General features: G+C 47.0%; 1 protein-coding gene across 3 annotated transcripts in view; it reads left to right on the top strand.

The window, feature by feature from the left end:
• The first annotated feature begins 323 nt into the window (after nucleotides 1-323).
• The window catches only part of baiap2b (BAR/IMD domain containing adaptor protein 2b), a 50878-nt gene continuing 35240 nt past the window's right edge, over nucleotides 324-15961 (top strand). For all 3 annotated transcript variants that reach the window (XM_076035075.1, XM_076035074.1, XM_076035076.1), the window contains exon 1: nucleotides 324-630. In XM_076035075.1, the coding sequence (XP_075891190.1) occupies nucleotides 562-630 (69 nt within the window). In that variant the 5' untranslated portion in view covers nucleotides 324-561. The remainder of the gene's footprint in view (nucleotides 631-15961) is intronic.

The following is a 15961-nucleotide window of genomic DNA, read 5'->3' as shown; positions in this document are numbered from 1 at the left end:
GTCCAAAAGAAAACAAAGAAACTTTGTAAATAGAAATGGAGAGGAAAAGCCATTAAGGTTTACATTGAAATATTCCCACTCGTAATGAATAGCAGTAAACGGGTAAAAATACAAACTCAAAGAAGACAGTTGTTATTGATTCATGTATTAATTATAAGGACTTTGATTCCATCATCCTGTTTATAAAACCATATTTTATAACGTCGTTGATTCTTGGTCGCTCCTCTCGCTTCTCCCAGTGAAGCTTGAATTCTCCCAGCGGCCTTGAACGCAGCGCAGTCCGCCTCTGCGCTCCATTCGCCGGGCTGAGCGGTTGCGTGGGGAGCCGCGCGGTGTGGGCGCCGCGCCGCGCGCAGGACTCTCCTATAAAAGCGGGGGATCTCGCGGCTGCACGAGCTCGTCTGTCTCGAGTCACCGCACGCACACACGCACGCACGCACGCACGCACGCACCCACCCACCGACCAACCAACCAACCAACCAAGCAAGCAAGCAGCACCTGCAGTTTCGGAAGGAATCGAATAGCAACGAGAAGAAGAAGAAAGGAGAATCCCGTCAGGTTATGACCGACGTCCCCACCAGGATGTCCCGGACCGACGAAGTACACCGCATCACGGAGAATGTCTACAAGGTAAGACGGAGCTTGACGGTGCGGGGCTGCTGGACACCTCCCCTCCCTGCGGAGGGAGACACCTGCTGCTGCTGCTGCTGCTGCTGCTGCTGGGACCGCGGCTCCTCCACTCACCTGTGTGTGTGTCCACCGTGTTGTGTAGCTGTTGTAGCCGGTTGTGTTGTGTTGTGTTGTGGTGGGTTGACGGTGACTTATGTTGGTGCTTCAGTTGACTGTTGTCACCTGTTAGAGACTCAGCAGAGGGGAATTCCCCCGAGGTTACCCGTGTGTGTGTGTGTGTGTGTGTGTGTGTGTGTGTGTGTGTGTGTGTGTGTGTGTGTGTGTGTGTGTGTGTGTGTTGGATTTCTGCTCACTGGAGGTGTTTTGACCCCAGTTTGCAGCCACTGGTTTTACACCTGGAGGTGAGAGAGTGAGTCCAGTGTGTCAGGTGTCCCAGGACTGAATAGAGTGAATAGAGTGGCCCACCCCGATCCTCCTGAAATGTTGGAAAGCATCCAGGTGACACACCCCTCGAAGAATCATATCCTCTATTGTCTCGTCCACAGCAGCCCCCCCCTCTCACACACAGTGTGAATATAGAGGCACCCTGATGAACCTCATGACCCTTCCTCACTTTCCCTGCCAGAATATAAAGGCTCTGAGGAGGGATCAGAGGAGGTGGAGGTGTCGCTGCACCCTGCTGATTCGGTCTGCACGAGGTGCGTTTAAGATCGTCAGGATCCAACATTGTGAAGGAAGAAGAAGGTGAAGGAGGTGAAGACGGCGAGATGGAATGAGCATAAATCGGATAAGGAGCTTGTTGTGTAAAACTTGAAGGCAATCACTGCCATTCCCCCTCCCCCCCATTCCCCCTGGAAACGTATAATTTAAAGGTGGAATTGTTCAACTATGAAATTTAAAATTCTTGCTGACGGTTCACAAATTCTTTGGCGAGTCTGAGTCTGGATGGATCCTGGGTGACTTGGAGCCAGAGACGTCGTCATGGTTCATTTTTAAATACCAAACGATCAGTTATGGGGAGCTGCAGGTGTCAGTCGTTGCTGAAAATGCGAATGGCGAACGCAGGACAAGGGAATTGCAGGAGCGCATCAGTCGCATCAGTCGGTAGCAGGAGGCCACTCCCACCCTGTGCTGGCCACTCCCACTCCTCCTCTGCTCCCCCTGGGGGTGGGTTTGTGCGTTGATTTGATCTGATGAGGTAACTCGACATTTAGAGAAGCTAATGGCTCATCATTAATTCATTAGATTTGGGCCGCAAAGGTACCAGCTCCCATCGCATCAGCGGCACATCTGCTGTCCTCCGACAGGGTGAGCACACGTGTCAGCGCACCAATCAGGAGCCGCCCTTGCTGGGCCGTCCATTCAGATGCTCCCTCCTCCTGGCTCTCCTGCAGCGAGCGGCCGCGGCTCTGCTGGAATCCACAAGATTCACCTGCTTCAGCCCCACTCTGCTGTACAAGCGGCAGGCGCTGATGACTCACACTGTGTGTGTGTGTGTGTGTGTGTGTGTGTGTGTGTGTGTGTGTGTGTGCGAGCGAGGGCGGCTTAGTGCATCACGACTGTGTGCATGCGTTTCGCCCGTTTGTCAGCACTCACACCCGGCTGCAGAGAGACTGGCTCCATACCTTAGCCTGATGGTGTGTGTACATGTGTGTGAGAGTGAGATGGCGTGGGTAAACTGTTTTCCCATGTTGTTGTGGTTGTTGCCCAACCAGCGCCAGCTGCCAGTGTGTTGCCTGAGGTTCACGGAGGAGCTGAGTTCAGTAGCTGTCGTGACCTCGCGTGAGTTTCACGCTGGTTGAACTCAACCTGGGGAGTCAGTCAGCCAGCTGATCAACTGTGTGTTTTCTGGTTGGGGAAGCCTGATCAGAGTGGAGCGCAGGACTAGCTGGATGGAGCGTTGCACATGTCCATCTGGTAAACGGCTCACAGAAAGAAGTTTTTTGAAAGTGTCCATGTGAACTTTAATAATAGTGGTGTCAAGTCCTTCCCTAGTTCAACCCAAAGGACGCGAGGACAACTCAGATTTTCCAACTTAATCAACTTTTATTCCCTTCCAACTTTTGATTTCTGAGTTGTTGGTTTCATCTGTTGATTAGTTGCATAGTTCATCAGGTTGTAAACCTTTAAACACAAAGAAATCAAGTTAACATCTTAACTCAAATGTGATTGATTACCTGAATTGCACAAACATGATTAAATGATTACATGACTTGTATCAAATTAAATTTTAGCAGGGTTTAAATGTTTAACAGAATCTTAGAGGATAACATGTCTATCTCTGCTTAGGCAATAATATAATCAGTCAACATAAATGTATCACACCATTCCACACCTTAAGGGTAAACAAAAATGTTTCACCGACCATTGGCGTCTTTGGAACGAACATTTGAGTGAACTTGTTGGGCTTGAATTTTTCCTCTTGGTTCTCTCCGACGGCTGTTTTTAGACTGAACTGACCCTCCTGCTCCTCAGGTGCTTTCAATCAGTGGGTGATCAGGAAATGCAGTTGGTTTGCTGCTGCTGGTGCACTCTGGGAAGTGTAGTTGTTCTCAGTGCACTCCCATTCCTGTGCTTTAGCTCAACACCTCCCACTTGAGCTCCTGGTCTTCAAATCCAGAGAGGTCATACAGGTCCTTCACGCCTGTTGTTCTTCAATGGGAAGGAGAATGACAAGGCGTCCGACATCCCTATGAAGAATTGTAGCTGGGATTTTTGTCTGGAGTTTCTTAGTTCTTTCATCATTTGCTTCAGCGGTCCCTTCTCTGCCTCTTGGTTTTGTGATGGGAACAGGGTAGCTAGGAAAGGTTTTCACAAGTACATCTCTTACAATGCCTTTGCTGTCAGCATTGACACTGACCACCCTAGCCAACTTGTACTGTCCTCTTATGGCGTTTTGATCAGCCAACCAGACCACATCTCCCACAGCAACATTTCGCTCTTTGGTGTGCCATTTGTTCCTTATGAACAGATTAGGCTAAAGCCAATTGGCTCCACTTCTTCCAGAATTTGCTTACTTCTGCTTGAATAACGTGAAGTCTTTTATATGGGTAGCCATCAAACTGGAAGTCTCCTGGGTCTCCCTTTGGATTGGCACGCCCTAAAAGCAGAGAATTTGGAGTGATGTACTCAACGCAGTCTTCTCTGCTTTGAGTTCTTGCATCAATGGGTCTCTCGTTTGCAAGGTTGGCTGCCATGAAGAGAAAGGTTTGGAATTCTCCCCAAGTGAAAACACCATCACCACCAAGGTTGCTCAAGGCCCGCTTCACTATTTTGACAGCTGCCTCTGCTGCACCATTCCTATGGGGAGAGTGTGCAGGGTGGATCTTCCATGACCACTCTGTTCCACGCCTCACTGCTATGTTGCGAAATTCAGACTTGTCCAGTTGGTCAAGGAATTTGTGAAGCTTCTCCAAAGCAGGTTTCGCTCCCACAAAGTTAGTGCCAGGGTCTGACCAGAGTTTCCTGGGGTGCCCTCTTAATGAGGTGAACTTTTGATAGGCCAGAAGGAATCCTTCAGATGACATGTCACTTACAACTTCAGTGTGTATGGCTCGAGAAGCCATGCAGCAGAATACAATGCCCCATACTTTGAGTCTGAATCGTTTCTTGACCTCATCCTTTACTTCATAAGGGCCGAAAAGGTCGATTGTAGTGAATTCAAAAGGTGCAGCTGGTCTTGTTCGCTCTACTCCTTCATGGTTTGCTTTGTGGGATTCTTCAGCCAGCAATGTAGACACCCAAGCTTCCAATGGTAATACTGGAACTGTAGTCTTATCCTCATTGAACATCAAGCCTGCCTCCACAAACTAGCAGTTCAGAGTTCACATCTTTGTATACTGCCAATCTATTCAGAGTTGTGTCCGGAAAACTGTTACCTTTTTGAGCTGCGAGGAAGAGGTCTTTGAGTGCATCTTCATGCTCTTCGACAGTCAGTACAGCTTGATTAGGTGATGTTTCCTCCCACTTTGACTGCTTTGGGAATTGGCACCTTCTCCTCAACCAACTGCTTGGCGGCTCGACAAACCCAGGCAATGACTCTCACCAGTCTGAATAGGCTACTGAATCTTCTTATTTCCACAAGATGTTCAACCCAGCCAATAGGTTTCTTTCTCAGAAGCAGAGTCGGGTTAAACACAGAGTTTTTCTCTTGAGTTTCACCCTTTGGCCTTTTCTGGGTGGCATGAAAGTCTTCTTTCGGCTGGCTCCTTGTTTGAGCTCTTGTCAATGCACTTGAGAATGCTTTCCTTTGGAGTTTTTGTACACTTTCCCTGGCATGAGCTGCAGCCTCTCCAGCTGATTTAATAGGCCACTCATCCACCGGCCACTTCAGGAACTCCGGTCCATTTTGCCATGTAGAATCGTCGTTCAAATCTTCAGGAGTGCCCCCCCTCGTTATGATGTCAGCTATGTTCAGAGCTCCACAGAGCCACCACCAGTCTTGCACTGGTCCAGCCTTCTGGATCTCACCCACTCAGTTTGCATAGAAGGTTCTGTACCCGTAACTGTCTCTTTGAATGGCCCCCAGGACTGTTTGGCTGTCAAGTAGATGGAACCATCTCTCGATCTCCATTCAAGTATGCTTTTCCACATACTTCCTGATCCTGGCTGCGAAGACAGAACCGCAAATCTCAGCTTTTACAGCCTCTCCCTTTTGATCCAGGGGTGTCAGTTTTGCTTTTGATTCTACAAATCTAACTTCAGGGCCTTGACTTGTTTCCCATCTTAAGTACATCACAGCCCCATAGGTCTTGTCACTTCCATCTGAGAAAGTGATGCCCCAAGGTTTACCTCTCCTGTTGGCTGGCGTGAGGCTCCTGTGGAATTTCACCTGCCCAAGTTGCACATATCCTTCAAAAAGCTGTATTGCTTCTTCTCTGAGGCTTTCTGATAAAGGTTGGTCCCAGGTTTTCTGGGTTAGTCTGCCACCTCCTCCCTCTTGGAATGCTTTTCTCACAAGAATCGCTCCTTTCTGTTTGGCAGGCGTAATTAAGCCAATGGGGTCATACAGCCCAGATACTTGGCTTAAGAGAGCTCTTCTAGGCAGTGGGTTTGGTGTTTCGGCTCTTACCTCCTCCTTGAGGAGATCTTTTCCAACTCTCATCTTCTTCTTTCTTTTGGAAAGGTTAACTGAGGTTAACATGTAGAGCTTGTCTTCCTCCACTTGATAGCCGATTCCCAGGAGTTTGTTGTCCTCATCCCTCATTTGATTTGGAAGAATTATGGTTTTACCTTGCCTCCTTTGGAGGGTCGCTGTCTCCATTCCTTTCCTCCCACTTTGCCCTGATCGGACCCATGGTTTCAGGAAAAAACCTCCAGCTTTCAAGATTTCTTCAACTATTTCTGTGATTTCATTGAGTCTCTTTAAGTCATTATGGGAGATTAAAAGGTCATCCACGTAACTGTCCTCTTCAATGACCCGGCGTTCATCCTCCAAGTGAACAAAGCTGGGAAGGCTCGCTGTTTCTCTCATAGCCAACTGAGCAATGCAGCCAGCAGGCCTGTCCCCAATGTTGACTCTGGTAATTGCATATTCACCCATCTCTTCACCTGGGCTGTCTCTCCAGAGGAATCTGTGAAGATGCATTTCACGCTCCTCCAGCCACACAGAGTTGTACATCTTCTTGATGTCTCCTAGAGCTGCGTGCATTCCCTCTCTGAACCTCAGAAGAACAGCTCTGATAGGGTTGAGAACATCTGGTCCCTTCAGAAGAAGATCATTTAAGCTTAAGCCTTTGTATTTCTGGCTACTGTTCCACACAATACGAACTGGTGTTGTCACTGAATGTGGATTTGGCGCCACCAGGTGGCTGATATACCATGCTGGGCCATTCCACTTCTCCATGATTTCATTGCTGAGTTTTATGGCTGCACCTCGTTCGATCATTTCATGGATCTGGTTAGCATATGCGACTTTCCAGTCTGACTCTTTGCTTAGTTGCTTTTCCATTTTTCAAAAACAAGCCTGGACTGCAGCTTTATTATTGGGGAGAGAAGCTAGATCGACAGTCCAAGGATACTTTGTATCCCAGTGTGGCGATAGTGTGTGAGCATCCCCCTTCTTGTAGGTGAGGCCTCTTTTAATTATCTCAAGCTCTCTCTCCTCTGCTAGAGTCATTTCCTTTCCTCCTGGTGGACAGTTTCTGCATCTGCACCCTCCACATCTTGGTTCACATGCAGCTCCGATGCTGTCCCAGTGCCACCACTCAAGGAACTTATGGTTACTTGCAGCTGTACATTTAGCCTGAGCCACATCCTCCTGCTGGAGCTGGGTTGTGTCAGCTGTTGGACTGATGATTTCTTCATATCCGACAGCTGCCGTTCTCGTGGAACGAGCAAAGTGAGTTCTGGATTCATATGCTGCCATCTCCATTTCTTCAAACAAGTCGGGATGAGCTCCACCCACCGTCTTCCCCAATGGACCCTCCCACAGGACGAGGTCCCCAATAACTTTTACTCTCTGGGGAGCGAGTCTTCACTCCCCGTGGCTAATGAGAAGCTCAATCTTTTCTGGCCTTTCCAATTCTTCAAATTCAACTTCTGGGAAGAATCTTTTCAACTTCTTAGGCTTGATTACTTGATGCACCTTGGCGATTTCATCCAAGCCATAGCAGACCAATTCATGAGCTCTCACTTTTCCTTTAGGGGTCTTGAATCTAACTTTCAGGAGATATCTTTGTGTTTTCACCTTTATGGTCATTCCACCAACCCCATACACAACTAGGGTTATCTTCTCACTTCTTAACCTCAGTCTTTCAGCAGCCTTGTGAGTAATGTAGTTTGTGTCTGAAGCAAGATCAATTAAAGTTCCAATCTTCTGCCCTGCATTTGCAGTGACTTTCATTAACATCATGATGACAGGAATTTCAGAGAGCCCATTCCTCTGCAGCGGATCAGACTGGCTTGAAGCATGAGGTGCCACTGTGCTTTTGTTGGTGAAAGCCTTTCTGCATCGATCTGCCACTTCTGGGGAAAGCTCAGACAATATCGCTTGTTGTTCCTCTGTCAGTTTGTTTTCAATTTTGCCATCTCTCCCACTCTTTCCTTCTTCACCTCTTTTGACTTCTCTTTTTGGGGAGAGGAAGTAATGGTGGTCTGGGACACCGCCTTCCCTCTTACAGTCTTTATTTCTGCATAGGAAAGTGTCTCTGCAGTACCCATCTTCATCATGGCATTCTAGACATTGGCTTCATGCGCCAAGCTTTTTCATCACATTCTTCTTTTCAGGTAACTTTAGTCTTTTAAACTTTTTACAGAAGAAGATTTTCTTCCTGTGTCCACTGTCACCACAGACACCACATACGTCATCAGGCTCACCTTTCTTTGTGGTTCTTGTTGAAGCAATCTTTCTGTCAAACTTCTTGTCTGAACGATCTGGTCTCTCCACTTTCTCAACAGTTTTGAGCTTTTCGAGTCTCTCTAATATTTCTTCTTGACTTTTCAGGAACTTCAGGAGCATGTCAAAGTGATTGTCTGATGTCACATTGTTTCTGGGTTCAATCATGAACATCAACCAGTCTCTCTTAATGAAGTCAGGCAACTTACTTTCAATTGATTTAATTACCAATGGGTTCTTCATGGCTCCAGAGTTTCCTAACTCTGCGAGATCTGCCAGGGCCTTTTCTACTGACTGAATGAGGTCAATGGTTTTTCTTGGCTGGTTCCCCTTCACATGTGGCATCTTCTCTAGATCCTCTAGAATTTCCACAGTTATGGTTGCCTTGTTGCCATATCTGTTCTCCAGGACTCTGAACATGTCATTGGCGGTGGCATAGGTTGAAAGTCTTAGGTCTTTTGAGATTTTGTCATCCACACTCTCCAAGAGTTGGATTTTCTTCACTTCAGCTGATCCGGATGGCTCACCCTGCTTTTGTAGGCTTTCCCAGTCTTTTATCCATTGGTGATATTCTCTCTTGCTTCCACTGAAGATGGGTAGGGTGATCGGCTTGATTCTCACTATTGGTGTAGGTGTCATCGAAAAGGGTACTTGTCTCACTCCTGTGCCTTGCTCAGCAACCACCCGTGCAGTTGTAAATTCAGCTTTCCTTAAGTCCTTCACTCTTCCATCCAATTCATCCTTGAATTCCACTGGCATCCATCTCTCCCACAGTGATACTGCTGAGATGGCCTCTGTTATCCTCTTCTCCAAGACAGCAAGGTGCACTTCATAACCCTCTAAGTTGGCACTTTCCACAGGTACATTAATTGTTTTATCATGGGCCTTTTCTGCTTCCTGGATCACAGCATCAAGTTCGCTTCTCCCATACCTTGACCACAGGTTTGTTTGAACAATGCCTCTTATTTCTGCCAATTTTGTCTCACCTTCTTTTACAGATCTATCAATATCGGCTTCTTGCGTTTCATCAAGACTTGCGTCCATATCCTCCGTCTTAATGTCAGCCTCCAGTCCAATCCTGTAGTCATCATTGGCATCAAGCATCTTTCTGAAACAGTGTGCGAGTTTAGTGAATTCCTCCTTTAACTCCGCTTGCAGCATGCTGCTTGCTCCTCTTGAAATGAAGTTGGCTTGTTTGGTGAAGCTGCTTTTTGCAATGGTCCTTTCCTTCTTGAGCTGCTGGACCGACTTCCCCAGAACATCTTCTGCCATTTTAAATTCCTCTACGTCAGCAGCTTATCTCTGGATCCGCTCAGGTCCGGGCTGCTCCGTATGGTTTACAACTGTCAAGTCCTTCCCTAGTTCAACCCAAAGGACGCAAGGACAACTCAGATTTTCCAACTTAATCAACTTTTATTCCCTTCCAACTTTTGATTTCTGAGTTGTTGGTTTCATCTGTTGATTAGTTGCATAGTTCATCAGGTTGTAAACCTTTAAACACAAAGAAATCAAGTTAACATCTTAACTCAAATGTGATTGATTACCTGAATTGCACATGATTAAATGATTACATGACTTGCATCAAATTAAATTTTAGCAGGGTTTAAATGTTTAACAGAATCTTAGAAGATAACATAACTATCTCTGCTTAGGCAATAATATAATCAGTCAACATAAATGTATCACACCATTCCACACCTTAAGGGTAAACAAAAATGTTTCACCGACCATTGGCGTCTTTGGAACGAACATTTGAGTGAACTTGTTGGGCTTGAATTTTTCCTCTTGGTTCTCTCCGACGGCTGTTTTTAGACTGAACTGACCCTCCTGCTCCTCAGGTGCTTTCAATCAGTGGGTGATCAGGAAATGCAGTTGGTTTGCTGCTGCTGGTGCACTCTGGGAAGTGTAGTTGTTCTCAGTGCACTCCCATTCCTGTGCTTTAGCTCAACAAGTGGATTGGATTTGTATCGTGCTTTTCTTGAACCCATTTATTCATTCACACTACATTCACACCAGTGATGGTATGCTACATGTGTAGCTTTCGGTCATTGGACAACCCGCTCTACCTCCTGAGCTACAGTCACCCCGTATTCAGAGTCACTATGTCATTTTTATAAGGAGCCACACAGCTTTCTTTGCTATTAGTAAACCCATTTTGGAAACAGTGCAAGGCTTCCCATTGGTCTGGTTCTGATGGAACTGACTGGAACCCTGGAGCCGCTATTGTTGACCAGCTAGCAGCGGCTTAGCTTCTTGGTTGGCCAATCATTTTCACTCTATAAAGCCTTTCAGGATGAAACTTTGAGATGGATTTTAGAAAACTAACGTGGTCTTGATTGTTTCCAGGTCTTCTCTAGCAGGAGGTAGAAGCTCACCGGTTGACAATATCTTTCCACTCATATAAATCAATAATATTCAATCAATAATAGCACAGAGCTAGCCTTCTAGCTTCTCTTTATCAAGCATTTGGTGGCCCCCCAAAAATGGGTGTAAACATTTTCTGAGTCCATCTTTCCAAGGCTGTGTTGGTCCTCAGGAGGAGCCAGAAGTATTTGCTGTGCAGAACAATTTATCCCCACTGTCGCACACTTGCAATCTGTTCAGGTTTCTTTGCCCCCCACCACTACCGCCAATAGAGAATTATTCACACCAGTGAACAAGACATTGAGAATTACTTTCAGCACCAGGATTACATTGTCCTCCCACACACATTTAGGGTTCTCAGCCGGTGCTGTATAAGATTTTATCGTTGTCACCTGTTGCTTGCATGATTTTTTTTTCAGTGCTGATTCCTGCAGGTCTGGAGGAAATGAAATATACAGCAGTGCACGATCAAGCAGCAAACACTCTGTCACAGGGTTTTGTTTTTTTTGCTATTTTTTTCCCCCGTCCTCCACACGTCGCTAATATGCATAACCTCGCCGGCTGCCAGGCCTCGTTCATCTCTGAGGTCTAGTCTGCACTCATGTGCGGGGAGGCACAACGAGCCTAAACCTTCTGCCTAATGCAACATTTTCTGCCTGCCGACGGTTCCAAACCGGCATTTCTGTCCTGCGAGGATTAGTCACGCCGATTTACACCTCTTCTGTCTCTGGCGGGAGCAACATCAGCTCCGGCGTTGCGTGTCTGTCCCTGCAGAACGGCCTGCCTCCTCCTGCCTTGGGCGCAGCAGCAGCAGCAGCAGCAGCAGCAGCGGCAGCAGTAGCAGCGTCATAGCGATGCTGTCAGATGGTGTTCTGGGGCGTATGGTTGTGTTGCGTAACAGTGCGGCGTCGTTTACCTTTTTGTCGAGCGCCTCACTGATGTGACTAATCCGCAACTCGGCTGCCGAGCGCAGCTTTGCCGGCCCTCGGGTTTAGCTTTGATTCCGGCGTCAGTGTGGTCGCGCCTCTGGGCTCTCATTAGCATCAGGCAAACCACACCGCCTTGGGATAGTTGGTCAGAGGAGAAGAGCATGAAGAAGAAGAGGAAGAAGCATTGGGAGATCTTCATTCACAACCTCGATGACTCACATGCCAGAACTTCATTAGCTAATCTCATATCTAGGTTATTTTGGCCCCCTAGTGGCTAAAGTCTGCTGCTCACCAAAGACGGTCTGATGTGTGTTTTTATTTTCCTTCCTGCTCCATCGCCATCCTTCTGACAAGCCCAGTCGGCTGTTTTAGGGGTGAAAAGATCAAGACGCAACGCTGGCAAAAGGGGAATTAATTAGATGGAGCTGATTGGCTCGAGGTGAGGTCAAGTTCTAGCTTAGGGGCGGGCAAAGTTTTTGACTGGTGGGCAACAATGGGTTCTAGAATTTGAGGGGCTGGAGCAGGAGCAGATAGATGGAGTGTTTTGGTGACCCACCTCATAGGAGAAAAAAAATGTATCGTGGGATATGTAGAAAAACATGTTGCTTTAATGTCAATTGAAAATGAACAAAAGCGTTACAACAAAATGTGTCTTTGAAGCCCCTCTAGCTCCTTCTGAGGTTGCTTACGATTCGATAAAAGCGATGAGAATTCTTGCAGTGTTGCGGCTGCTCCTCTCGGGTTCTCCCAGAATGCCTTTCAGCAACTGCTTGACGAAGCAATTTTTCTGGAAATCGGTGTGATTGTTGTTGTTTTCTGCAGCTACACTGATACATGGACCAGTTTAGGTTCTTCCCTCAAGTGGCTTCAAAGGTCGTTGAGGTACGTGGATTTCAGCCGTCTGTAAATAAAAACCCACTGGTGCGTGAAGTTTTCACTTTTCTCCTTCCACACAATCTTGAACACTGACTCGACTCGGTTCAGTGCAACAGGCTCCCTGCTCCGACTCCGCGCTCCTCCTCAATGACACAGTGCTCTCGGCTGTCAGACAGCATCGCTGACATGTGCCGCCGCCGGTGTGTGTCATCAGCCCTCAGCGCGTGTGTAAGCTGCCCTAATGTGCGTTGGAGATCTGATGGTGGACGGGGGAGGGAGACGAGCAGAGGGGCTGGCAGGAGATGTGAGGAGAGAGCCTGGCATGACAAAACCCCTTTTTTTTTCCCCTCCGGCGGAGACGGAGACGCAGTGTCGCTGAGGCGACCAGCAACATCTGCTGCGCCTGCTGAGGCCTGCTTTCAGATGACGTCACACCACAGGCGGCAAAAGCATTCATGTTCTGTACTCAAGTAGAAGTACGGATACTTTTGTGAAAACAAAAATACTGTGTGTGGGGAAAATTAAACCTACTTATTCAACTCCATTATTCAAGTCAAAGTAAGAAAATACAGGTTCTGAAATGTACTTCAGTAAAAAGTAAAGATTATGTTGCAAAAAGTAAAAAATTGTGACGCAGTAATCTGGACTGAACTGACCAGAGGTCAGAGGTCTTGATGAGCATCTGGATCATTTTGAAGGGCTTTGTCAAGTACAATACTATAGTTTTTTTTTCCATTTTCAACTGCATCACAACCAAACTGTAATCAGTAATAGTTATGACCAATGAGCCATTATTGGATGTTGACACTTTTAATAACAATAACCAATGTTATAATCTTTGGTTTATTTCTTTTGGGTTTATTTTGACCGTAAAACTGATCTCTTCTTCTAAAACATGATCTACTTTTATATTGAACTACACAACAGCATAGTTCAAATAGCTCCACTTCAACTTCAACAACTAGAATAAATAATACGTAGTGAATATTTTGAAGACTTTTACACAACACAAAAGTAAAGAGCATGTTTTTCCAATGTAAAAGTACAGACATGCCTGTGCAAATGTAGGGAGTATAAATAAAAAGGTCGTCAGAAGAAGAAAAACTCCAAGAAATTACAGATACCTGAAAGATCTACTTAAAGTATTTCCCACCTTTGCCTCACACAGGGCACCACAAGGTTCTCTCCTCACTTCCTGCATCCCAAGGATGCGCCAGTGTGGCCCGAAATGCCTTGCGGCCCCCTTTTGCAGTAGACGGTTAATGATACATTTAATGGCTCTCCGTTGCAGCTCTGTCGCTCCGTGAAGGACGCAGCGCTTTGGCAGAGCGCTCGGAGGCTCGGCGATTGTCTCGTGACGGAACGTCCTGTGTGATCCCTCTGAATAAATACGGGGACATATGTGTTCCTGCGAACATACGGCTCGATCACAGCTGCTGGAGGGGATGCGACGGCCTCGAACAAAGACGGCCTGCGTCAGTGTGATGATGATGATGATGATGATGATGATGATGACGCTGGTGCTGCTGCCGATGATGCTGCTGCTAGCTCTCCTGGGCTGTGAGCCCAACGTGAGGTGAATGGGGATGGATGGCTTGGGAGGGGATTCCAGGCTGTTCATATATGGTGTGCGGAAATGCTTCCTCCTGCACCCCCCACCCCCAACTCCCCCGACCTCTCTTGCTCTCTCTCTTTCTCGCTCTCTCTAAAGCTGCATCTGTGGAAATTGGGGACACTGACTCAGCCTCTGCACAGAGATAATGGCTCATCTGAAAGGGAAATTGGTGATGTCCCCCCCTCTAACAAACACACATACACACACACACAGAAGATAAATAGTGCATTTCCATCTCCCGAGAGCGTTGGAGCGTTACGGCTCTAATGCGCTGATGTGTCGTTGGCGGCGAGCGCCAGCGAAATAACGTGTCCACTTCCTGGGAAACGGAGGCAAAGAAGGCGACGGGGGCAACAACATTGTGTTGCAGTTAATGTGTTTATGCCATTGCACATAGTCCTGGATGGAGAATGTGCTTGTCTGGGTGCGGCTGGGCCCGTCATCTGGCACCAAGAAGGAATTCATGCACGTCTTTAGTTCATTCCATCACAAACCTGAGGTTTGTTTGTTCATTTTGAATCAGTGGAAGTTCTGCAATGTTCTCCATAGAACATGTTGCTTTAACAAAATGACGTCCACTGTGCGTACGCACACGCACACACACACACACACACACACACACACTTGATGACCGCCTCGGTCACCTTGACTTATGAGTCAGAGCCAAACACACCTGAGTGCCACAGCAGCCGGTGCCATTTCCAGGGTGACCACCTGGAGAAAATGACCTTTGTGTGTGTGTGTGTGTGTGTGTGTGTGTGTGTGTGTGTGTGTGTGTGTGTGTGTGTGTGTGTGTGTGTGTGTGTGTGTGTGTGTGTGTGTGTGTTCCTCATCTCCATTCTGTTTGCACAAGTAAGAGCATTAATTGCACAAGTATGCAACTAAGTGTTTCTTATCGGTGCTGAAACTGATTCTGTCGGGTTTGAGTGTGTGAAGGACGGAACTCTGAGGTCAGCGGTGCCTCCAGCTTCTCCTTGTGCGTTGTCGTTCATCTGCACAGCAACAACAACGTTTGCGGCTTTTCCTGTTTTTCCACAGAAGCGTCTCAGAAAAATAAATCTTCCCCCTCCTGTTTTCTTGTCCCTACTTCGCTGCGGTTGCCAGGTCCCTTCTTTGTTGCCAGATCTGGTCCTGCTGCTCGACTTGCTTGGCGACACCTCAGCGGGTTCCAATGGCGCCACATGGTCAGTTTGGCTTTACAGTAATTTACACCCCGGCATAATATGAAGCAGCTAGTGTTTGTGGGGGCTGTGACTCAACATGCATGCAGGAGGACGCACACAGACATGCACACACACACACACACACACACACAAACACACATTCTGCTCCAGCTGCCTTCTCCACATGATGCAGAAGCTGATGAAGGTTGTGCTTGTGGCTGCTGGTGTTGTTTCATTCTCTCCTCTGTTCAGATGGAAGGAAACCGCTGGCTGCTGATTTTTATTCTGCTTCAAGCCTTCTCCCGTCAGCAGCGGTCTGTTAACAGCCCCGGTCAGCTGAAGCTGATTGTCTAGCGGAATGAATAGGATGTGGCAGGTGTTGATGAAGCTCTTGAGGCTGTAAGAGACACCCTTGAGTGTGTTTTGATTTCGGGAGTAGAAGTGGGCAAGCCTGACTGCTCCCAGTGTTTGTAACGCCAGCCGCAAGGTTTGGAAAGGTGATGATGGTCGTGGTTCAGGTTCAGGGCTCAGAAGATGAAGAAATGTTGAGGTTGAGTTGAGGTTCAAACAAAGACAAAGAACATGTTTGCCTGCCGTCACTGATGCTGGATTTACACTGCAGGCTGACCGCTGTCACTTACATTGTTTTTGTTTTTTTTGTTTTTTTCCTTTTGGCTCCATCTACCCCAAACAGTCTCTTATAGCTGATAACAAAACTGGTGTGATGGATGTCATTGGATAATATAAATGAAAATGGAAGATCTCAAAATCCTCATTTTCTTTATGAAGCATTAGAAGATTGGTAGAGGAATTGCTGTGGATTGCTGTGGGTTTAAAGGACAACTAGATGGTTTATTCCTAAAAAGTGAATTACAGTCAGGTTGTAGGAGGCTGTTTGACTGTTTCATTATTCACCCTGCAAAGCTTCGGAGGAAAAGGACAGGAACCATCTGCTTTTTAACCGTCTGCTGTGACGGCTGCTCGTGTCGATCGCTTTTATGATGTTTGCTGCTTCAAACGTGGTCTATTGATGGACGACTCGCACAGC

Source organism: Nelusetta ayraudi, unplaced genomic scaffold, assembly GCF_046127955.1.
Source record: "Nelusetta ayraudi isolate G7.1 ecotype Tasmania unplaced genomic scaffold, CSIRO-AGI_Nayr_v1 ptg000042l, whole genome shotgun sequence".
Lineage (NCBI taxonomy): Eukaryota > Metazoa > Chordata > Actinopteri > Tetraodontiformes > Monacanthidae > Nelusetta > Nelusetta ayraudi.
This window is presented reverse-complemented; position numbering and strand designations above follow the sequence as displayed.